The sequence below is a fragment of the Asterias amurensis genome, chromosome 21, assembly GCF_032118995.1.
Source record: "Asterias amurensis chromosome 21, ASM3211899v1".
Taxonomy (NCBI): Eukaryota; Metazoa; Echinodermata; class Asteroidea; order Forcipulatida; family Asteriidae; genus Asterias; species Asterias amurensis.
In genome coordinates this window covers 7,250,529-7,275,716 of record NC_092668.1, presented here as the reverse complement: position 1 = coordinate 7,275,716, position 25,188 = coordinate 7,250,529, and the positions used below count along the sequence as shown (strand labels likewise).

The following is a 25,188-nucleotide window of genomic DNA, read 5'->3' as shown; positions in this document are numbered from 1 at the left end:
ATTGTTTAGCTGGCACCATGTTGTATAGTCACATTTCTTTTTGGCATGCTGCACTTTAAAGGTCAAATTTCACAGGTCATGCCAACTGACCTTTGCTGGATGGTGGCGTCCACATGACCCCTGACATAAACTTCACCGGAGCCTCACTCTCGGGCTCTGAATCGTACCGGACGGCCATCTTTCTCGGATAGCCGATGAGGTTTTCAGACGAGCCGCTCTGCCCTCTGGAGGGTGAGGGGGAACGACTTCTTGTCGTCTTGGTAACTTTAGTTGTTGTCGTACGCGTCACCGATACGTTACTCGGGGAGAAACCGTGGAAGGTTACTCCATCAACGGAAACAGTCTCGTCATCAACTGTGAAGTTGTTTACGCTCTGTTGCCCTGTTTTGGTTAAACTCACAGTATGTTAAATCGTTCAAACATTTGGATATTCTCCATGGTACAGTACATGGGACTGGTCTGGACCCCCAAAAAAGAGCTTTTTCACAACAGACATGGAGGATTCTGATTTGCCTCTTATCACTGTCTATGGTCAAGTTACAAGTTCGAATCCCACCTGGGTGAGTACATGTAGCCTAGTAGAGATTTTAAAGGAACACATTGCCTTGGATCGGTCGAGTTGGTCTTTGAAAAGCGTTTGTAAACATTTGTTATAAAATGCATATATTGTTAAAATGATGTTTAAAAAGTAGAATACAATGAGACACACACATTTGCCTCGAAATTGCCTGGTTTTCCTTTTTACTTTGCAAACTCACACGGTCGTCCGTTTATCGGAGTCAAAGATTTGAATCCCATAAATGGCCGACTGGGTTTGTCAACGAGGTAAAAGGAAAACAACGCAAATTCGAGGATACTTGTGTGGATCATTATATTCTACTTTTAAAATATATCTTTCTAATCATATGCATTTTATAACAAAGGGTTACAAACGCTTTTCAAAGACCAACTCGACCGACCCAAGGCAACGTGTTCCTTTAATCGGTTTTGTAGGACTCGATAAGCACCGAGTAAACAGTCCGATCAGAAATCGGTGTATTGTATATAAAACTTAAATATTACAAAACTATTAAACATGATTTTTATTTTTCAATGGGAGTACATTATGTGCTGCTCAGCCACACTTTAAAATGAACACCTTTTTTTGTTGTTGAACAAGCTCTATGAATTTTGGTCCACACCAACAAAACAGTCTACATATATGACCAACAAAACAGTCTACATATATGACAACACAGGTAGACGACTAAACAAACTAACTGAATTTTTTTTTTTTAAATGGCAGACTGTAATATATTGTTATCAAAGATTTGCCGACAAGAAAGATGATCACACAAACCAGCTGAAAAGAAAGAGAGAAAAAACTGGGAAACCTGGTTTTACACGAGCGTATACGTACAATTTTAGAACAAATAAAACATTTGTCTGTACACATAATCAACCAAACCTGAATAAGAAGTTCAAGAATTTCTCAGTTGTTACATGTATTTAGCTGCTTTGACAATGAAATGATGGTCAACATGAATGATAAAATAAAGTTAATGAAAAAGGAACTTCGCCAGGTCCCAATCTGTAAAGGAATATCAAATTATCCAATTAGTACACAGACCTCATTACAATCCAATCTCTAACGATTTTCAAATCTCATTAAAAGGCAATGTTCTCCTTGAACAGTCTACCAAGGTTTCCTTGCTCGGAACGATGGTGTACAAGTAAGATTAATTCTCAAGACTTACCTGTAACATTTGAACTGGTCTGCGCCGACATGTTGTTGTTGTTGTTGATGATTAGTGGACCATTTAATGGAGGTGGTCTGTGAACAAAAATATCCCGAAAAAGATAAGATATATATATGGTTGTTTTTGTGTAATTCCAAAGACAGGTTATATAGAGGGTGACATTTTTTTAATCATTACTCAATAACTTCACCTCAGCACATACTAGTTAAAGGAAAGCTTTCTACTATCATTATCTTCAATGATGGAAGTGTAATGTTGATCTGTGGGCATTGTGTTTTGTGTTACAAAAAGTACTAAAATACAATAAGTACTTTAATCATATAGTCATGACAGACATTTAAATCTTCATCAATTTGGAATTTTACTAACACAATGGCTAACCATTCATCTCTCTCAATTTTCAATATCGCAATAATTTACTCTCATTTGCTGAAGCAGGTCACAATATGTTTCTGATGGTGAATTGTCCACAGACTATATGCCTAATGCATCAACGGCATACCTTTATCAACACAACATTCACAGAAATCCTCGCATACTTTCAATATCCTACGGCTTGTTTCCACATGAAGAAGGACACTTAAAAAAACAAAATGTCCTTCTTGTATACAGTATCTGAAGGTTAGCTTCATACTATGCTGGAGTGTCCACAATTACTGACTACTACTTTCAACTATTCTATTGACATTAGTCTTAAACACAATGGACACTATTGGTAATTGTCAAAGACTAGTCTTCACAGTTTGTGTATTTCAAAATACACATAAAATAACAAACCTGTGAAAATTTGAGCTCAATTGGTCGTCAAAGTTGCGAGATAATAATGATAGAAAATAACTCCCTTGTCACACAAAGTTGTGTGCTTTCAGATGCTTGATTTTGAAACCTCAAATTCTAAATCGGAGGTTTTGAAATCAAATTCGTGGAAAATTGCGTCTTTCTAAAAAACTACGATACTTCAGAGGGGGCCGTTTCTTACAATGTTTTCAAACCTCTCTCCCCGTTGCTCGATACCAAGTGAGATTTTATGCTAACAATTATTTCGAATAATTACCAACCAATAGTGTCCACTCCCTTAAAGATACATGTTAAAAGTAAGATTACATAGTTTGGGGCTTGAAACTGTTGGAAAATACCAGTGATGTAGTTCTCTGACTTGGTACTCGTAATCAAAAACAATTTGAATATCGTTTTTGGTGCTCGGCCTTGTTCATAGCAAAATACATGTACTCGAAGCCCATACCCAACGATGTGTCATGGCCGAACGGTCAAGCGAAATGGACTAATTCTCTGATGATTTTGACCAACAGAGTATGGGTTCGAGTCCTGGTTGTGACACTTGAGTCCAAAAGCAAATGCTACTTTGCTTCGTCCTTCGGATAACGACGTACATGATGTAAAGCTGAAGAATCTGTATACATTCCGTGTGTGATCCAATGTAACCCAGTGCACTTATCGTAAAGATATGGGGTTTACCCTGGTTTGGTTGGCTGTATTTTGACATGTAAAGGTATTATACTTCAAAATGAGCTTCACAACATCTTGCAGGAATAACTGATAATGTAGAAGTGCCATGATGACACAGCCTCTTTTAAAAGTTAACCAATAGTAATTCAAGAGCAAGAGAGGTTGGAGGATGCAGCAAGTGAAAGTTACAATCCTGAAAATGTTAAGAACTAAAAAGGGTTCACTCACTTTGAAAGAACTAATTCCAGTTGTGCGGTTGTATTGCGTATAAGATTCAATGCATCATGCTGGTCGAGCTTGTAGGTTGGTTGCCCGTTGATCTTCTCTAATGAATCACCAATGTGGATGCTAGCGACTGCCGCTTTACTCCCAGGGTTGATCTGTAAAATAAAATAAAAGATAGTCAATTTAGCTCTGAAATTTTTTCTAAAACAACCCAAAACTTGGACTTGTTTTAAATTTTTGCATTCACACCGATTACCAATAATGTCCAATGTCTTTAATGTCCCTACATCTCTCAGTCAATAGGGTCATTTATTTCAGGGCCTACATGTATGTCATCCAAAATACCTCAAGTTGAAAGTTGACAACCACCAGGTCACAATTAGGCACATTTTCACACTGTATCAGATATCCCTTTTAAATTGAGCTCTTAAATCTGTGTACGGTGTATAAACGAACATTTTGAGGGCCTACAAAACATTAATGAGGCCGATGCTCTGTTTTTTCCCTATTTAGTAGGGTGCACCCTTATGCCCCAAATCAACCTGTGATTGGTCAATTGGACGTGAAAATATCACAATTAATTGCGCTGCGCCCTTTGTGTGGCAAGAAGCAGGTATCTTACTTCATTCCCCAGTGGACATTGGTAAAATACGGTTGCTGTGGTAGGCGCCTAGCAGAGCTTATTGGTCTATTTCTCTGCGAACCAAGGCCAAGTTTTGTGGCCTTCATTAGGCAGAGAATCAACAGAATCTGTGCTAACTCTAATGATATTAAATGTAGACTATCGAGGTAGACACTAGTGATGTGCGCCATTCAATTTCGCCAAGCACAATAACAATAACATGTAGTACAAATATTTTACAAATGTTATTTAAAGGCAGTGGACACTATTGGTAATTACTCAAAATAATTATCAGCATAAAACCTTACTTGGTAACGAGTAATGGGGAGAGGTTGATAGTGTTAAACATTGTGAGAAACGGCTCCCTCTGAAGTGCCATAGTTTTCGAGAAAGAAGTAATTTTGCACGAATTTGATTTCAAGACCTCAAGTTTAGAACTTGAGGTCTCGAAATCAACCATCTAAACGCACAAAACTTTGTGTGACAAGGGTGTTTTTTCTTTCATTATTATCTCGCAAGTTCGATGACCGATTGAGCTCAAACTTTCACAGGTTTGTTATTTTATGCATATGTTGAGATAGACCAACTGTGAAGGCTAGTCTTTGACATTACCAATAGTGTCCACTGCCTTTAAAGGGTCTGGGTATTACACGGTTTGAGCATAATAATGGTGGAAAGCTCCCATTAAATTATTACTTACTGAGGTGCTGTAGTTTTTGAGAAATTAGTAAAACGTGTTTTTGTGACATTGTTTTACTCATTTCTCACAAAATACAGCACCTCGGCAAGTAATAATTTAATGTAAGCTTTCTACTATCATATTCAAACGGTGTAAGTTTAATGTAAATCTGTGTACATTGTGTTTTGATATACAAAAAGTACTGAAACCCTTTAAACAATGTCAACATTAAATGGTCCATGAAGTCTATGAAGTTTTGGGAAGGTCAAACTTCAATTTTTATTTAAAAAAAACCAAATAAACCACAAATAAAAAAGAAAACTACCCAGCTGGGCAAAATAGTAAATTTCATCCCTGCTTAAATTACACAACAAAGTTGTTTGTCTAATTTTTTTCCTCCATGGTCAAAGCCAGGAAAAGCCATTGAAAACTGTATGTTGGAGACATTTGAAATATAATTGGTTCATTTGAGGCATAACCTTATTCTTCAGTGTACAAATATTAGTATAACATGTATGAAGCCACTAAATAAAAATTTACATTTCTGAACATTAATTCACTTTGCTGAATGGCCCCTGAGCAGCCCTGGCATATAATCAGCAGGAAAATGTTTGAGGGCCAAAATTAATAAGCAAAATATGGCACACTATTCCAAAGTTCAGGCCTATGAGCTGAACTATGATTAAGCAATTAATCATACAGAATAAAAGAGATCATCAATAGGGCAAACACTAAAACAAATAACCTTGTAATTAGTTTACCCTTATTCATCAATGATTCATTCAGATACATTTGAGGCAAGTCCATTGTATTACATTGTACACCTGTTAATAATACTTGTTCATATACTTGAATTACAATTATTTTGACAGATCGAAATCCTAATAAATGCGAATCATGAAGTTGACTGATATCAGGGTATGTCGCTCTGCTAACTGCCGAATTCTGCGCTTACAATCACCATTCTCCGCTTGCATGGCAATGGGCCAAATTTCTGCGCTAACCTTATAAGCGTAGAATGCCTAGTAACGTGGAGTATGCACGCACAAAAGCCAAAATTCCCTGCTAACCTGTGAAATACGCTTGTCGTAAGCGCATAATTCCCTGCTTCCGTAAACGCTGATTCTTTGATTTTAAAAGAAGAGCCATGAAATTGGGTCAAGCTGGGAGTACTGGGCCAAGTTTAATGGCTTACTGTGCTGCGCTCTGTGTAAGCAAAGAATGCCTATTAGATAGTGTGGTGTATGTATGTACACAAGCAAACATTCCCTGCTAACTCCTGATGAAATCACAGGATATAAGCGCAGAATTCCCTGCTTTTGTAAGCACCAATTCTTTGATTTTGGTAAGCAGAGCCATTAAACTGGCTCTTTTTAGATCCACATCCCTCCCAAAAAAGACTTCACAAGTTGACTATTTAAAGAAATTACTTCTTAGGATGTACAGTACAAAGTCAGGAAACCATTGAGAAGTGGGATGAAAAATCCATGTTTTGCCTTTGTAACATACAAGTAATTGTAAACAGAGTCTTACTGAGAACATTCTGAAGAACAAAACTTTAAGATACATGTACATGGTACAAATGTAAGTTACATTTCTGACTCCATTTAAATCCCCATTTTAGGCACAATACACAATGGGTTCAAGTACCAAAACTCCAATGGGTTATTGTAAGGACTTCCTCATCTTTTGGTCTGACTTCCCTGAGGTCATTTACAGACTAAAGTTTTCAGCATTCCTTTATCATCATAATCCTCCCCAATAACCCGCCCTTCAACAATAACAAAAACTAACAATACCAAGTAAATCCAGCCCTCAATTTCAATCCAATCTATTGACCCTAGGGCTGGCTCAGTCAACACGCCAACCGCTCAAAGTCATGCACTAACACTGACCTCTATAGAGTATTTACTTCAATATTTTTCTAACTGCTGACCCAGTACCCTTTCCATCCTAGAGAGAGAAGCAACAAAATAATTCTAGGCTAGAATCATTTGTGCAACCTCCTTGGTCCAGGGGAACTGGAGCAAACATCTGCAGAGCAATTCATAACGCCAGCTTGAACCGAAGACTACTAACTGTATTATGCAAAGGATAATCCTCAAGTACAACATGTACACAGGAATGGGTGACATGCCCGGAATTCCATCCAGGCCTTTGGCAGAGGTCAAAGGTCAATGACCATGTAACGTGACCCTCAGTAGCTTGATCGTATCTCTTTTATCATTCATCAGAATATTGTCCGGAATATTTATTCCATTTTTGTGAGTGAGACAAAAATAACTCCGCTCACAGATTTGGACATTCTTGTAAAAAGAGCCATGTGGAATTTGAGGCACGTTGTTTCGTTTTGCTTGCATTTTTTTTCAATCTTCTACGAATACTAAAATCATATTGCATGTGACAGATGGAGTCCCAATCTTCATGATCTAAGTGGGATGAAATAGTGTTATCAAAATTACCTGACATTATTATTAAAAAGTGTGATATTGGTCAATATGGGGGAAAACACTGATCCTCTTACTTAAAAACAAGTGTGTGACAGTAACTGGATTACAAAAGGTCAGGCCCGGGGTCGATTTCACAAAGAGTTTAGGAGATATTAAAAACTTAAGGCTGGTCCTAAGCTAGGTCGAGTAACTCGTCCTAACTACTGGTAATTGTCAAAGACCAGTCTTCTCACTTGGTGTATCTCAACATATGCATAAAATAACAAACCTGTGAAAATTTGAGCTCAACTGGTCATCAAAGTTGCGAGAAAATAATGGAAGAAAAAATGCCCTTGGTGCACAAGTTGTGTGCTTTCAGATGCTTGATTTCGAGACCTCAAAATCTAATTCTGAGGTCTTGAAATCAAATTCAAATATTTTAGTGAGAAATTACTTATTTCTCAAAAAATATGTTACTTCAGAGATGGCTGTTTCTCACAATGTTTTATACTATCAACAGTTCTCCATTACTCAATACCAAGTACGTAAGGTTTTATGCTAATAATTATTTTGAGTAATTACCAATAGTGTCTAGTGCCTTTAAAAAAGACTAGAAAAGGGTAATTTCACACTAAAGTATTTGAATTGAATTCGAGACCTCAGCTGAGGTTTCAAATTCAAGGCATCTTGAAAGCACACAACTTGTGCGTCAAGGGTGTTTCTCTCACAACTTTGACGACCAAATGAGTAAAAAAATTCACATATTTGTTATTTTATGCATTTTATGTTCAGATACACCAAGTGAGACTACTGGTCTTCGACAATTACCAATAGTGTCCAGTGCCTTTAAGTGTTGCTTTTCTTGTAAACGGGCACTCACAATACATAGTGTACAGTTATCCTGTATGAACATATAGCCAAATGATTTAACCTTCTCTTCTTGAAGTAGGTTAATTTATTGACTGACAGCTGATAAATCCATCATGTGTGATTAATTTATGAGAAAAAATGATCAGCGTACTGCAATTTCTGAGTGATTGTCATCCATTCTACCCCCCCCCCCCCTCTGCAACCCCCTCCCGATCAAACCTGAAACTGATACACACAATGTAAAGGCCATGAATTCTGATGATTACAGTATGTGGTTGGACTCAACGGAACATATCAAGGGAATCAGGACGACAAAATGTAAACATCATCAGAACCTGATTGACGTGGATAGTTTTAAAAAGGTCCTTACTCTACAGGCCTTATCACACTACTTCCATTTCGAACCATGTTGAAACCCGGGTCCTCTCCGGTTCAGCCTTGCTTCTTTTCAGCACGGATCAGAGATAAGCAACATTCACACTCGTCTTTACGTGGACCGGCTAATGCGTGAACCGTTTAACAAAAAATGCAATTTCGATCCGAATTGAGATTTTCCCTGCCAGGGTTGATTTCTATCCGGCTAGAGCATGCTACGAGTTGGAAATTTTTACATACTGTACAGTGTGAAACGGGTTAACAAAATCTCCTGTTTGGAACCGTTCCAACCCTGAGATTTTGGACAGTGTGAAAAGGCCTTACGCTCTGAGTGAAGCCTGGTTCAGACTTCCTCCGAATGCGAATGCGAAGCATATTTTGACGTCACATGGCAGTTTTAGAAATGAATGCTTCGCAGGAGTTGAACAGAGCTCAACTTTTGCACAATATTTGTTGTGAATTTGTGAGTGAAGCCTGGTTCAGACTTCCTCCGAATGCGAATGCGAAGCATATTTTGACGTCACATGGCAGTTTTTGAAATGAACGTTTCGCAGAAGCTGAACACAGCTCATCTGTTGCGAAATATTTGTTGTGAATTTGTGACGCGAATACTTGTATCGCATTCGCATTCGCATTTGCAGGAAGTACACGTATGAACCAGGCTTGAGACAGGATAAAGCACTGGAAAGCACACAAGACATGTACCTGGGCCCAAAATACCCACTGAACCACTATTCATCGTTTCCTTTCTTCAGAATGCGAGTGCGATACTAAACCGTGCTTGAGACAAGATACACTGGAAAACATTACTACCATGTACATGTACACTGGCGAAACAAAAACACTGCACAACTGGAACCAGAACAAGTCTTGCAGTCAAGTTACATGTATGTGTTCCTCCAAGGAAGAACATCCAATATTATTTATTATTAATATTATTATTGTTGATACAATACTGACCCTTTGCACAAAACTGAACGCACTTCCAAATAATGCGCTTTTAAAAGGCAGTGTTTGTACGAGAGAAATTGGCTATTGCCAGTTTTGGCCTATCCCCTTGTGGGAGTTTGCCAACAACCATTTCAGCCATTGACTCCAAAAACGGCGCAGGACGGCCACATGTAATGTTTGGATACTCCACTAGTGTCTGTTATTTACAAAGTGGACAGTTTGGACACTCAGTTTTTAGTTTTTCCAAGCAAATTCTAACACCTTTTAAAAACAAATCCTGGCTCCACTTTGTTTCTCTGTGAAGCGCCTTGAGCGTCTTTTAGGCGGAATTTAGTGCTTTATAAGTTTTCGTTATTATTATTATTAAGCCTTGGTCAATCGTACATGTTCCGTAAAAGTTAAATTTGATAGTTTATGTGATTGTGTGATTAAACCAGACTGTTTTGTCTGTTTTTAAAAATGCAAGGAAGGCCAACAGTAGAATGCAAGGTTAGTTTCATCTTCCCCATGGTTTCTTACAAGGGAAGCAAACTGCCAAATATATCCCAAAATAGTAGATGATGATTGAGCATTTTTTCACAATGTGCCTTCCCTTAACCTCCTGGGTATTTTCTTACTCAGACATGATACAAATCCAAGTCAATGACAAAAAATTCCTTACACAATCTCTACACTTTTATCATTTCATGTCACAGCCAGTCAACAATGCTGTTCATGTAATGGCAACAGTCTGTGTGACTGATACCCCCAGACACTGATAAATAAATTCCCCATCGCTGAATCAGTCCCGTTCTCAAACCTAAATCGAACTCAACAAGGGTTAAAAATATAACAATACTGCTCTAGCTGCTGTATAAAGAGACCGGAGAACAGTTGGAGGTCGGGCCAGGGAGCAATGCATCTGCCGTGAGTCAAACTGCACTTGGATGGCACAGTGTAATCTATATGGCAAGGGGCTGGCTTAATATGGCTATGATATTGCACTGTGGTAATGATGACTGTATAAATCGTTTGAGTGGGCTTAGTAAAGAGAAACTTGCAGGTGGGGATAGAATGATGCCATGTAAACCATAGCACGGCGTTGTTGTACACCATGTACACTGTGAACGGGCATACTATGTTTATTTGCAAAGAATTTGAGAAGTACAATCGTAGAAGTCTATGGTACAATGTACACAACATACCTTGTGTTTATTTGCAAAGTATTTGAGTATACTTACTTTATATTTGTAGCAGTGATCAACGTTAGTGTCACATAACATATAATGTAAATGTAATGGCATACTTTGTGTATTTGCAAAAAAACATTAAGTATTGTACAGTACAGTCGTAGAAGTCTATGGTACAATGTATACGACATACCTTGTGTTTATTGACAAAGTATTTGAGTATACTTACTTTACATTTGTAGCAGTGATCAATGTTAGTGTATAAGATATTTAATGTAAATGTAATGGCATACTATGTGAATTTGCAAAAAAACATTGTATTTTACAGTACAGTCGTAGAAGTCTATGGTACAATGTACACGACATACCTTGTGTTTATTGACAAAGTATTTGAGTATAGACGGTGTGACCCATGTTAACATTCAAACGGTCCTTTGTTGATAAAACACTGTGTACGCCATGTTTCACTGGGCAAAAATATGCGTAGTCATGGTAAGATTGCATACACTTTCTAGCTGGCTGCCAAATCACAAAGGTTTTGCCCAGCGGTACGCGCGCGAATCATGTTATGGTTTTCGAGTGACGTCAGAGGTCACATCGTCTATACTTACTTTACATTTATAAGCAGTGACCAATGTTTGGTGAGCAAGGTGTAAATGTACATAATATAATGGCATACTTTGTTTATTGACAAAGTATTTTAGTAATCTAAAACAAGGCACACATGTAACGCACAGTGACAAATAATTGGTGTGCAGCTTGAAAGTGGATAAAAATCTTCTTTTTGTTACCTGCAAACTATGTAGACTACAATGTAGACAGTTTTGGAACTGATTGGTTTGTATCAACAATCAGTAAAACATGATTAATGACAATCTTGTACTTCTTTACCCCCCCCCAATTTAATCTTTGCCCCTACTTGTCCCCCCCCCCCCCAATGAAAATGTATAATAGGTACGCCACTATCTTAATGGATCTTAATTCATTAAGTGCTAAGTGGACCTATACCCATTATGTAAATGTGGAAAGATAATTCTCTGCGATTTTCAACAATGTAGGCCTATTATATGAAGACAAACACAAAAATATTCAATATGGATACTGAGTGAACGATTCCCTCGCATTGCATGATAGCAAAGTGACACAATATTGTATGTGACCTGCTGGAAATCATAATTTGGCTCTAAGAAAACATTCAATTTGCACAAACAACAGTGTAAATATTGTGCTATATGCAAATTGCTGGATGAAATCATTCCTGGTTAAATACACAAAACCTATAGTGTTTTGACATTATAATGTGAGACATGAATGTCCGATGTACAATGTTACATTGCGCATGCATAATGCAAGGCCTTGAACTTTGCTCTTGAATTGAAGGGACACAGCAACTTTCCTCCCTGGTAAGAGGGGCACTTCTATGGGGTTGTTAATTTGTATTGGAACCTTACACAGGGCACTCTTGACTGTGCCTTGCTCACCATTTTGGTGGTCAATTGGTTTACGTGTCAAGGCAACATCGCCTAAAATGCGCACTTTATATTAAATAACGCACAGTGACTTTGCCCACCAATATGGTCCATCCAAGATTATTCTCAAGATGACGTCAGGGCCCAATTTCATAGCGCTGCTTAGCGACCGATTTTGTGCTTACTTTGCAATTTCTATTTCATAGCGCTGCTATACCGTAAGCACACGAAAAGGCATGCTAACCTTCCGGTGCTTGCCGCACGAACATAAATGACGTCACAATGCAAATCCACGGTAAACACGCAATATGGCCGCCCAATTTCTGCTAACCTGTGAAATGTGCTAAGGCTTAAGCAATTTTTTCTGCTACAGTAAGCACGCAAATTTGCTTACCGTTAAGCAGCGCTATGAAATTGGGCCCAGGTGAATTTAGTCAATAGCAAAAGCATGGGGCACCATGGCAATTGCTGTGGGTGCCATGGGTTATTTCCAGGCCTGAAATCATTGACTGTTTTCCTGCACCAGAACAAGCAGCTGTTCTGCGTTAATTAAATTTAATCCAATGTGAAAATGTAGGCCATTCTCCACAAATATAGGTTGCTTTGTCAGCTATGGTTTCAATCAAAAAAAATGTCAACAAGAACATGTGCCCATATTGACAAAGAATAAGGAGCGTGCATTAAATGTTGTGATTGTAATCAATATTGCAGTTTATTTAGCAAATTGTGAACTTTGTGTACTGTTCTAAAGTGTCATATGTTTGGTTAAAACATGTAGTCCAACCATGACCTTTGACCTTAATCATATTGAATTTGATACAATTTCTTTTAAAACGGCGGTAGCGTTCTCGAGATATTGCTGAAAATCCAGAGATTTTGTCCTCGCAGGAAGAACAACTCCGTAGTTTGAAGACACAATCTGAGAAACCTGTCTGACAGTAGCGTTTGTCACATTCAAATTTTGTGGCATAAAAACTGATATTTTTTCATACTAACCACATTACTTCAAAATAATGGATTCTCAACATGCTTACTATTGAAAGCTGCTGTACTTCTAACCAAGTTAGTTTTTATTGCCATTCATTTTAATAGGGAATGATTTCATCCAGCACTTTTGCATGGTAAAATATTTAGAACAAACAGATTTTGTGCACATTGAATGCTAGTATTGAGTACCCGAATGTTGATAAATCTTTGAGTAGCACCTGATCCATTTTGCGTAGCATTTTGCTCTGCTATTCAAGGGAAATGGTTTACTGCCAAATCTAGCTAATAGTTCTGCCATCTCTTGCACACCCAACCACATAACATCATGTTACATTGCATGTCAAAACACTTTCTACATGTACGCTTGACATTTCACAGATTACTAAAATGAACAACTTGCACTATTGAATGGTGCAGATGGAGCTGCTGGAGGTCCATGCTTCATTGCCCATTAAAGAAAACATGGGTCGATTCCCATTGAAAAACATGGCACACCATTTAAAAGGTTGGATTCCCATAATTTTTAAAAGCCTAATGATGTGTGAAATATGAATGACAATTCAGGCTCAGGGTTCTCCCCAGATTTCCAAAACTATGGGGCATTCTGGACCAAATTATTTTTTATGCAAGCTTGGCCGGCACATGCTGAATTGAAACAAGGTTTTCGGAATGTTTACTTGGCGTTTATTTTGGTTTTGAAGCCCTAGCGTAATCTAGAGTACAGATTGTGCTAGAGCTTTCAAAACCAAGATAAACACTATAAAAACAAATTAAGATATTATCATGAATACTGTACTGTATTCACAAAAAAAGTTTCATGGTTTTATTTATTTATAATTATATAAAAAAGAAATTCATATCTGCCGAAATGTTCATGTATCAGCTGCAAATCGTGTGCATCGGCCCAATACGATAGCTTGTGCATAGGGAGAACCATGGGGTTACAGCACTAAAAATGTCAGTTTATTTACAGAGTGTATTGGTGCTGGTGGCCATTGTATTTTATTTAGACTATCACTAAAGATTTACATGTGTACAACATGTACAAGTACATTGCACTGAACTAGTAGGGATCAAAACAATCAATTATTTTTAAATTCATGGATGTCAATTGATATTACATACTTCTGAAAGACATTTCTGTCAATTATACCAGCAACATGTCTGTTCTTTATCCGATGATATTTGGCCTTTGGAAAAGGTTTGACAACTATTGAGTACACTATGCCTTCCTCCATGAGTACACAGACTCAGACTGAGAACAAGATAATGTACATGGTATTGACTTGAAATGAATATACTTTTCAGGCTACTTTTTATTCACAATTTTTCAGATGGCCACCAAAAATTGTAAGAATACCTTACCTATTTATATACACATTCTAGCTACGTATAAAATGGATTATACAAAACAATACACTAGTTTATTAATTGACCTAAGAGGGACTACACAAACTGTAGGCTCTTCCTTATTTATTCAAGCACAGGCCTTGTGTATACCTCACAGAGGTAAAACAGAGGCAGTGCCTCCAATGCCGTTGGTCGTTGCGACGATGCCTCTTGAAATGTTCCAATAGAAATTATAATTGTCTTATTTGCGTTCTCTTTACCAGGAGAAAATGCAATACTAACCTTGCCCTTTCAAAAATGAAGCAGGAGGCATTTTTTATTTATTTGTTTGTTTTTGTTTGAGGACTTGTATTTATTTATTTCCAATGGTGAATTTATCTGTGCCACGCTACCCATGCTAACACATACATTGCGATTTTTATCATCACTCTTAAAAAATCAAAATAAATGTCAAAAACACGTTTAATTGGAATTTAAACTAACAGGCTCTTTTCAGACCTACCACTCTCTCTCAAGAAAAAAATATTCAACAGAACATCTGAAAGAAATGAATATATCTCCAACCATCAACTCACAACCTACAACATGCAGTACAAGAACATCCCAAGAATTCATAGAGAAGGGTTTGATACTACTGTACAGTCCTACATAGCGCAGAGACATGTTTACTCTAATATTTTTTAAGTGTACTTACCTATTATGGCAAATAGAAAGAATGTCTCTATCCTGACTCCAACAACAATGATAAACACAACAAAAATTCCAATCCCGGAGATTTATCCTGGTACCAATAATTAACGCACAAAGCGCTCCAAGTATCTTAATACAACAACAATTCCACAGGCCAGGACTTCTACAAATGCAGTATCGGCTGCTGTCACGTATTCTAAATGAGCAGTAGCTTCAATGTCACTGCAGATGGTATGATTGAATCCTCTGGTTTTAATTACCACTGACCCTAACCGGCAGTGAGTTGAGTTAGAGCTGGCATCAGAGAAAACACCACAGCTACACGTTTGAAATTGCTTACACCAATCCTGCGTACATGTAGGCATTGATGAATCCACTTCACTAGGGACGACGAGTTTCAATCATGGAGACTTACAACAAGAGGTGATCCTCTGTGAAAAGGTGGGCGTCAACCCGAGGTCCGAGATGAGGCTGCCCCCAAAACAAATTGTTCCAAAAGGTGAGCTAAGTTAATACAGTGATCCAAGAAGGGAGTGAATAGATGGAAGCGCTTTGCATCAGTGAAGCACTGATGGCTTTACAGGGTATTGTTGTCTTGTTGTGAGCAGGCAATCAACAAAACCATACAATTTCCTTGTACTGTGAGAGCACACAAACACACTGTGAGTGGTGTGTGGCCTTACTGATCTTGGCACTACTACTCTAGAAACAGATGAAATTGTGCCGATTATGTAATAAACCAACCAAGAATGAGGTTATCAGATTATTCAACACACATCATCCAGCAGGCGGCGATGACCAACATGCCCTGAAGAATCTCTACTCCACTGGCTGTTATAACACGTACACCATGGAAAACAAGTTTGGTATGTGTGGCATGCCAGCTCTTTTACTCTGAAGAATTCGGGATGCTAGCGGTTTTAACATTATCCTTGGCTGAGCAAATAAAACTTGTTTCTCTGTGAATCGTTGTGGCGCGTGGGTAGTAATAGGCTCAATCATCAATGAAATGATCTGTTTTAAGCTCTTTAAAGGTAGGGTCATATTTTGGTAATGACCCCGGGGGGAAAAAATGGGTGTAACTTTTATTTGAAAGCTTACTTGTTATTAATATTGTAATGGTGGCTAAGCATCATGTGAAATTATTTTACTGGAATGCTTTGCTGATAAGAAATCAATACTTTATGTATGCCAGAAGTTGAATCATCAAAAAAACTCATCCCAAAGTGAATTTTTGAGATGCAAATTTCAGCAGTGTCTATTTGTTGGCACCCGCTGTCCCCCCCTCGCAAAAGATGATGGGTTCTGTGTTCTTAAAGGCAGTGGACACTATTGGTAATTCCTCAAAATATTTATTAGCATAAAACCTTTCTTGGTAATGAGTAATGGTTAGAGGTTGGTAGTATAAATCATTGTGAGAAATGGCTCCCTCTGAAGTGGAGTAGTTTTCGAGAAAGAAGTAATTTTCCACGAATTTGATTTTGAGACCTCAGAATTAGAATTTGAGGTCTCGAAATCAAGCATCTGAAAGCACACAACTTCATGTGACAAGGGTGTTTTTTCTTTCATTATTATCTCGCAATTTCGACGACCGATTGAACTCAAATTTTCACAGGTTTGTTATTTAATGCATATGTTGAGATACACCAAGTAAGAAGACTAGTCTTTGACAATTACCAATAGTGTCTGCAGTGTCTTTATGAATTGTACTGGATGACAGTTTGTTGTTGTTTTCTCAACAAGCAAAGGTTTCAGCTGAAACTTTCACAGTTTACTTATTTGGTTCAGATTTCACTAAACAAAACACAATCCATTGACATCAGAAATCAAAATTTATAAAGTGAAACACTTTTAAAACTAAAATTCGTTTTGTTCTGCATCTTCATCATTTTGAGCACAACATGGATACCTCCTTTTTTATAATAGGGTGTAATCTGTTTCTTTGGTCACAAATGTGTCACTTCCTATTCATACAGTATCGTAAACTCTGACAAATTGTATTTACAGGTTGTATACATGCGTGTGAAATGATGTCGTTTGGTGTGAATAAAGTAATAGTGAAATGCACAGTGCAGAAAATATCAACTCAAAACAAAACTGCATACATGATTGCGCCCTCTGTTGTTTGAATTTGGTAAGTTGAGAATGACAGTATAATGGTCAACAGTGTTTTGCTTGAACTAAACTTTTCTAAAACGACTGCTCCCTTTCCCCCCTTGAAGAAAGCAAGTTTTTTGTATTTTGCAATGAACAAGCAATTTGTGAGGGGCTTAATTGTGTGGTTGAAATGGACCAGTGCTTTGATTCTGAAACACAGTTATGTTGTTATAGAGCCTTAGTGTTATTGGGCCAAGTCAACAAGTCTTACAATAGAATTCTGACAAGTTTATTCAAATGATACAGTTAAAAGGATGGGGCAATGGTTGGTTGACCATGGAGCTAAACAAAGCTGAGGTCACTCTGGTTTCTTCCTCCATGCTCTAGCTATGGAAGGACGTCAGGTGCTTTTTTAAACCCATACAAATCAGAGATGCCAAGTTCACAGACTAGCTACATGTAGGAGATGGGAAGGTAGTTCTAACTAGAACTATGTTTCTACGCCCATGGTAGGAGTAAGATTTTTTAGGGGGAATTCTTTTTACAGAAACGTAATGCCTGAAGAATGTTTCATACTTGAACTGCGTGGGCAGCGCGCGGAGCGCAAGCCAGAGACAAAGACAGTTTGGTACATCAAAGGTGTGCAAAGTATGCATTTAAAGAGTCTACACATGTAGGTGTGAGACAACCTCTCAATTGGCATTTCTCAAACCTCTGCTCATTAATGTTGACACAAGAAAACTATTTTGGACCTGTTTTTTTTTTATTGAATTGGCCAACCCAGAAGTGTCTGTGGGTCTGATCTGCCACTAATCAGGTCAATCTTGAATTGAGTTTGTAAAATGATAAATCCTCTTTAGAAACAACATGCTGGTACTGTGCTTGGAAATCCCTTTATCCTGTGGTGTATCCACAGAGGACAAAGCAAGTGAATTGATTAACATCTTAGCTTCATTCATTGTTGGTACAGTGAGCTGTATAATAAAAGTTGAACCACTAAACCCAAAGAATGTGTGGTTCACCATCTGAATGAGGAAATCATTATGTGTAATACATGTACACTACTAAGCCAGGTCCTAAATTTACCATACTAAACTGGTTCATATATCTTGCGAATATGAATGCAATACGAATGTTGATATCACAAATTCGCAACGAATCACTCACAGCGGTTGAGTTGTGCTCAACTCTTTTGCGAGTATTATAGCGAAAAAGAGTTGTGACGTTGAAATTCATGCCAAATTCACATTGCACAGGCAGGAAGTATGAAAAGGGCTTTAGGCATCCTCTAACTGGGCCCAATTACATAGGCCTGAGCCTGATTTAATGGCTCTGCTAACCATTAGCAAAGAATCAGCGCTTGCGAAGCAGGGAATTCTGCGCTTGTTCAAGCGTATTTCACAAGTTAGTGGGGCATTTTGACTTCTATGCGTGTATACTCCACGTTACTGGGCATTCTACGCTTACACAGCTAGCGCAGAAATTTGGCACTTGCATGGCAAGCGGAGAATGGTGATTGTAAGCGCAATAAATAAAGTAACCTCTACAGTGATTGGTTTTTAATTAGTCTTGAACAAGTCATGATTCAATCAAATATATTTTCCAAATGAATATATATAAGTTCAGTGTCTTTCATCTCTTACGAAAACTAATGTGAACATGATGAATTACGTACAGATGTTTTTACCGCCATGTGAAATTGTATGGAATTCATTTGAACACTCAAACCAATTACACTGAAGGATGTTCAAGACTTGACTACAGAGTTTACAGACAGGCAAATGAAGTATGTCAGTTACCAGTATACCAATAAATCCAACAATGTAAACATACTGCTCAAGGCTTAAAAGGTAGGGTCATTGGTTTGTAAATAGTCTATAAAAACTTACTTTATTTTAAGAAGAGATTCCCTTCGAAGTAACCATCAGGTATGCAGTATGTAACTAATATGGTTGTGATCATTTTGTCACCCAAAAACATTGTTTCTAAAATTTCTGAGGGTTTATAATGAAAATTCCAGTATTTGTGGTTACTGTTCACAAATGCTGGGGCCAGAGGTGTATTGGTATCCGTTGTCACCTTGCAAAATGTGGATTCAACATTCTTGATGAAAACTATGAGACAGTTTTTTTGAATGCAAAACTCATCAACGCAATTCATTTCCAACATTTTATCAAGAAAGAAAGAAAAAAAAATCTAATTTTCAACTTTAGATGGATTTCTATGTTTTCATAAGAAAGACACCAAAACTTGCAAGTCAGGGGACTGCAACTCCCCTGACAATGAGACAATTTAAAAAGTTTTCACACATGCATTAATTATCTTCTCCTTTATATAATGATATATTTACACCATCGAAGATCATTTTGTCTTCCAGGCGCATTTGTCAACAAAGCATGAACTGCAAATTAGATTCAATGACGTCCATGTTTCAGAACCCACACACATTAATGTCCCCAGAGCAAAGTTTCTTTTGGACCAGCTGGCCTTGTAAATCAACATTCTGACAAGCAATTTCAAGGACATTATATTCCAACATGTTTATTTATTGCCCGGATTCAAGAGAAGTAAAACAACTCTACAGTCCTAGATAAATTGTGCACTTCTACAAGTGGTAAGTAAGTATCCACTTCTGTACTTCACTCCAAGCCCCTTCAAAACCAACACAAATTTCCACGGAGCATGCTTAAAGCCATTGGACACTTTCGGTACAGAAAACAAATTAAAAGTTTACAGATTTACAAACAACTTACAGGGTTTACAGATGGTAATGGTGATAGACTTCTCTTGAAATATTATTCCATGGAATGCTTTTCTTTTTTGAAAAAAAAACCCATTAAAACAATACCAATTCTCGATATCGTAAATTACGGATTTGTTTTAAACATGTCATGACACGGCGAAATGTGCGGAAACAAGAGTGGGTTTTCCCATTTTCTCCCAACTCCGATGACCGATTGAGCCTAAATTTTCACAGGATTGTGATTTTATACACAAGTTGTGATACACAAAGTGTGGGCCTTGGCCAATACTGTTTACCAAAAGTGTCCAATGGCTTTAAAGGGTTTGGTCATAGATAAAATGTTTCTTGGTGAGAAGAAGCACTGCACAGCTGGTGATAGCATTTAAAACTATTTTTAGACCGCATTCTGCTTGAATGTGATTTAAGAATGGATAATATTCACCAAAAGAAATAAAAAACTGAGAAACATTTCAGGTATGAATTGTTTCTCGAGAACGCTGCAGACAGAGTTGCGGTTGGTACCTACTGGCACATTGCTAAACATTGTTGATCTTGACCTTCTTGTTAAAATACTGTATGACAGTTTTTTGCTGGTGTACTTTTTGCAGTTTTCTCAGCTAGTAGACACTGAATGTTAAATATTTAAATCCATACATCAGTCACATTCACAAGCTCAAATATCAGAACATTTAAAAACCTCCACTAGGGGAAACTTGTCCATAATAGTTTTCAAGTTGAGCCATATAATATGCCATAAAGTTTCGTCATTTTAATGAGTATGATTCCTTCGTATTCCGAATAAATAATAGACAATCAAGGCCTTGTTGGACCTCAATGCTGCTATCGGAATGGGATGACATGAAAGCCAGCAACATTTATTAGGAGATCAATACTTCCACAAACTTGCCAGGAATGTCGGCTCTAGAGAGGCCATGAAGAAGCTGTCATCTCGCTTCTGATTCCTCTGGTATCTGGCCTGGTGTTGGTTTTCACCATAGGGGGACCACGAAAGCCAATAGCTGCCTGGAATGAAAGCTGATAGCGGCCAGCCATAACAACTGTGGTATTGAACTATAAAGCCATAAATCATCCCTGGTGTATACAGAGGTGTGAAACTACACATTGTGACAGATAGTTTCAAGGTCATCTTTTTAAAGATTGGGCGAAATGTCCCACTTAATCGGCTAATTGATCACCACAAGCTGACAAGGAAGAAGAAATTCACATATACATACATGTTTTCTCTGTCTCTTTTTAAAAGGCACTGGGCCAGACACCTTTGGTAATTGTTAAAGACCAGTATTCTCACTTTGTGTATATCCCATCATGGAGGAATAAATTATAAAATAACAAATCTGTGAAAACTTGCAAGAAAATAATGAAAGAAAAAACACCCTTGTTGCACAAATTTGTGTGCTTTCAGATGAATAACAAAAGGCTTCAGGCCTGAATTCTTTTAATTAGTAAATTTTTTTCTCAAAAACTATGTTCCTTCAGAGGGAGCCATTTCTCACAATGTTTTATAGTTCTATCAACAGCTCTCCCATGCTCATTACCAAGTAAGTCTTATTTTGAGTAATTCACAATATTGTCCAGTGCCTTTAATCTACATTAATAAATACCTTGGACGGTTTAAAGTCTCTGATTGGTCAAAACCCGGTCACGTGTGGGAGTGTTAACGGTGGTCCTATAAAGACTGGCTTTGGAAAATAGCGAATAAGTGGCCACTGAATCAGCATACATTGTGTAAACCTTGCGCGTTGCACTGTATCGCATGCTTATTTATATCCATGTTAGTTTCATTGCAACTTCGCGCATTTGCGCGTACGTGCGCTGAAAATGTATAATTTTGAGTGTGCGCGTGTAACAGGTGCGTGCGTATAAACTGACACTGAGCTCATGTGCGCGTTTTAATGCACAAAGAACAGCTATCATCATTTGCCTCCTTTGACCCCAGTGAAGGCGCTGAACAGATCATTATCTAAAAGAGTCACTGGTCTCAAAGATCAGTAATGTGATTAACGCACGAAAGAGATGGGAAATATGAAAAGCTCAAATATGGCCCCTGATTATGTCTGGAAGTACTGCCGAGAGAAAAGTCACAAAATGTGGACAATTTTAGCCGTTTAATTCGCTAAAAAAGGTATTTAATAATGGGATCCGGCTCGGTCCGTTAACAGCGCCAGCCACCAACCCGGTCATTACCACGTAGTGAAGACCGGTTACTCGCACTGTTATTCCCTAATTGTAGATCTTTGAAAATTTCTTTTTAATTGAATGAATCCATGCTACTGAAGATCGTAACCCTCCTGCAAAATGTACTCTCAGATGTAAACTAAAAGGGAGCTGTACAATGTATATAAACTGAGCAATGTGTACTTTACTCTGTTGATCTTTACAGTCATAGATCTATTTGTACTATATCAAATGTACACAATGTACATTATAAGTTCTAAAATACAAGTTTTGAGGCATTGCCAGGGGGTACAGTAAGTAAATCTAATATTCGTGTATATTAGAAAAATGGTTCTTAGAACTGAAAAAAAGCAAATCTTACCATGTAAGTTTGTATTGCCATTCATTTTCAGTGTAACAATGTCAAATTAAAAGAGAAATTAACCTGTTTTATTTTGCCCACTCAGCACCTTCCCTCAGAAGCAAATTTTGTATTTTGTGAAGTGGAAAATCAACCCACAACTATGCAACGTATGCCGGGAATTTGATTCAGAATCGGTAAACAATTGAAACGAGGTCAAACTTGATGAGGTCATTGGGTGGTTGTTCAAAAATACTCCGCCATGGAATGCATTGTAAGCCCATTTCTGTCTAATTAATTGATCGTTTTACCGGTCTCGCCCGAATAATTCCTATTGTTGATTGTACCCCATGTGGGATATTTGATTCATTGCTTGAATGACAAATCTGGAATGATCTCAAACGGCCAATATCGCATCATAAAGGCCATGCACTAGTTGTTTATAAAGCGTTCAGTCAAGTGTAGGTGGACCATTGATACAGTGTATTGTGTTCACCACAAATTACCAGACGATCAATTCCAAAAATTGCTGCATTACAAAAATGCTGCTTTACAAAAAATGCTTTGCGGGAACACGAATCACACAAAAGGGTAATACATACATAAAGCGTTAAATTTGTTTTCAAAATGTTCATTCAAATTACATGAATAGCCTTCTCCCATAACAGTGGTCCGCTGGCCAATTGTAACATTGAACTTTGAACTTGGCAGATATGAGCACGGTGTTTTTGTTACAAAAGACCCCACCTTCTAAAGATCTATAGAGAAATTAAATACCCTTATTAATATTGATAAGTCTGTAAGGATCGGCGCTCTACAGAAAGTTCTACATGACAGGATCATTTTACAAGTAATTTGCACTTTTTATGTTTTTTTTGTTTTTTTTGTATCGAATTCCAACATAAAAAACTACTGTGTGATAACTTTAGAGACAGAGCCAGTATCCAGTGTACAAATTCAAACTATTTTACAGAACATGTGAAGGATAACAAAACAAATCCCAATGTACTCTTCAGTTTAATTGTTGTTTGCACTCTCCAATTGCACACCCTCTGTCTATGAGACTGAATACAGAATCTGTGCCTTTTCTATCTGGTGCAACATCCTGTTTTTCCGTCCAAAATGAAATTTTATAAAACTTGAATTCCATCAAACTGGTTGTGTGGTCAAATTGAATCTAATATTGCAGTGCAAGAACTGCCCGTGTACAGGTTTCGAACTAATGTACAGAGAATCGTTTTAAAAAGAATCGTCAAAAGAGAGAAAGTTTTAAAGGCAGTGGACACTTTTGGTAGTTACTCAAAATAATTATTAGCATAAAACCTTACTTGGTAACAAGTAATGGGGAGAGATTGATAGTATAAAACATTGTGAGAAATGGCTCCCTATGAAGTATCGTAGTTTTCAAGAAAATCGCCATTTTCCATGAATTTGATTTCAAGACCTACTTTTGAGGTCTCAAAATCAAGCATCTGACAGCATACAACCTCGTGTGACAAGGGGTGATTTTTCTTTCCTTATTATCCTCGCAACTGCGACGACCAATTGACCTCAAATTTTAACAGTTTTGTTTTTTATGCATACGTTGAGATACATCAAGTAAGAAGAAGACAGGTCTTTGACAATTACCAATAGTGTCCAGTGTCTTTAGTGACTATTGTGGCTGTGAAGCCAAGGACTCTCAGACAAACCAACTTAATCACTGTCTGGCCAAGAACGCATGGAGAGAAGACAAGGATTTTCAAGCATAAAAGCAAATTTAATAAATTACTGAGTCTGTAAATGAAGAGAAGAAGGTTTCATTTTACATAGATGGGTGCCAGGAGGAAAACCCACCACAATACTTCAAGTCAATGCTCTGAAACCTTGGTTGACACACACTTTATTTTAATTGGGGATATTTAATTTAGGCTTCTAAGAATGAAATTGAAAGACCATTTCCATTTGTGTGATATTGACGGTTCAATTACGAGTTACATTTCAAACATTGGACATGTTGGAATGGAAGTAGTTCGATAATCACAACTTTGCTCAAATGTTTCTCGCAGTGGACTGGTACAAAAGTTACCTTGTAAAATAATTTTAAAAATCGTAAACTTGTATTTCGATGACTGACATTTGAATTGAACTGTTGCAAATTGGGATTTGGCAAGAAATCTTGGTAGGTCTACTTGGTTTCAAATACAAACTGCTGCCCAAACATTGAGTTGGCAATTTACATTTAATTTAATCGTAACAAAAATAAAACTTTATTATTATAAGGAAAAAATAGACAAATGAACGGTGAAGCGCCCTTCTCACAACTGCTGTCAAAAATTATAATCACACTAAACAAATGTTTACAAAAATGCAATCCTCACAACATTCACAAAGTTGTTGCCCTTACATTTTATTCAAAAGTTGGCAAACTGTAGTATAACAAAATACATAAAACAGTATAAAACAGTAAATAAACACCGAAAATGCAAATCAACAAAACAATAAAATTGAATGCCGTTTCGATGGTGCGCCCTCATTGTCCTCATGAAACACTACCTCAAAACAATCAATACACACAAAAAGTAGAAGAATGAACAGAAAAATGTGATTTTTGCAAAACTTACCTTGGAAACAACCAAAGGTATTCCTGTTCCCCTACCTCCTTTGAGCCTGAAGCCCCAGGGTGACCCACCCTCCAACACAACCGTGTAATTGGCCATTTTTCTCTCATGCGTTTCAGTTTCAAAGTCCACAAACGTGTAATTTTGTTCAACGAAAGACTTTGCTCGGTGAGCACTCAGCGGTGCATTC

At 37.5% G+C, this 25,188-nt stretch overlaps 1 protein-coding gene across 5 annotated transcripts in view; it reads right to left on the bottom strand.

Annotated features, from left to right (window-relative positions):
- The window catches only part of LOC139953315 (uncharacterized), a 130,021-nt gene extending 104,833 nt beyond the window's left edge, over positions 1-25,188 (bottom strand). For 3 of the 5 annotated variants that reach the window (XM_071952811.1, XM_071952813.1, XM_071952812.1), the window contains exons 1-3: positions 25,002-25,188; positions 3,435-3,586; positions 1,737-1,813 (exon numbers count right to left, since the gene is read on the bottom strand). In XM_071952811.1, the coding sequence (XP_071808912.1) occupies positions 1,737-1,813; positions 3,435-3,586; positions 25,002-25,097 (325 nt within the window). In that variant the 5' untranslated portion in view covers positions 25,098-25,188. Of the gene's footprint in view, positions 1-90; positions 382-1,736; positions 1,814-3,434; positions 3,587-25,001 lie in introns of all 5 variants that reach the window. The other 2 variants (XM_071952810.1, XM_071952809.1) reach the window with 1 other exon arrangement.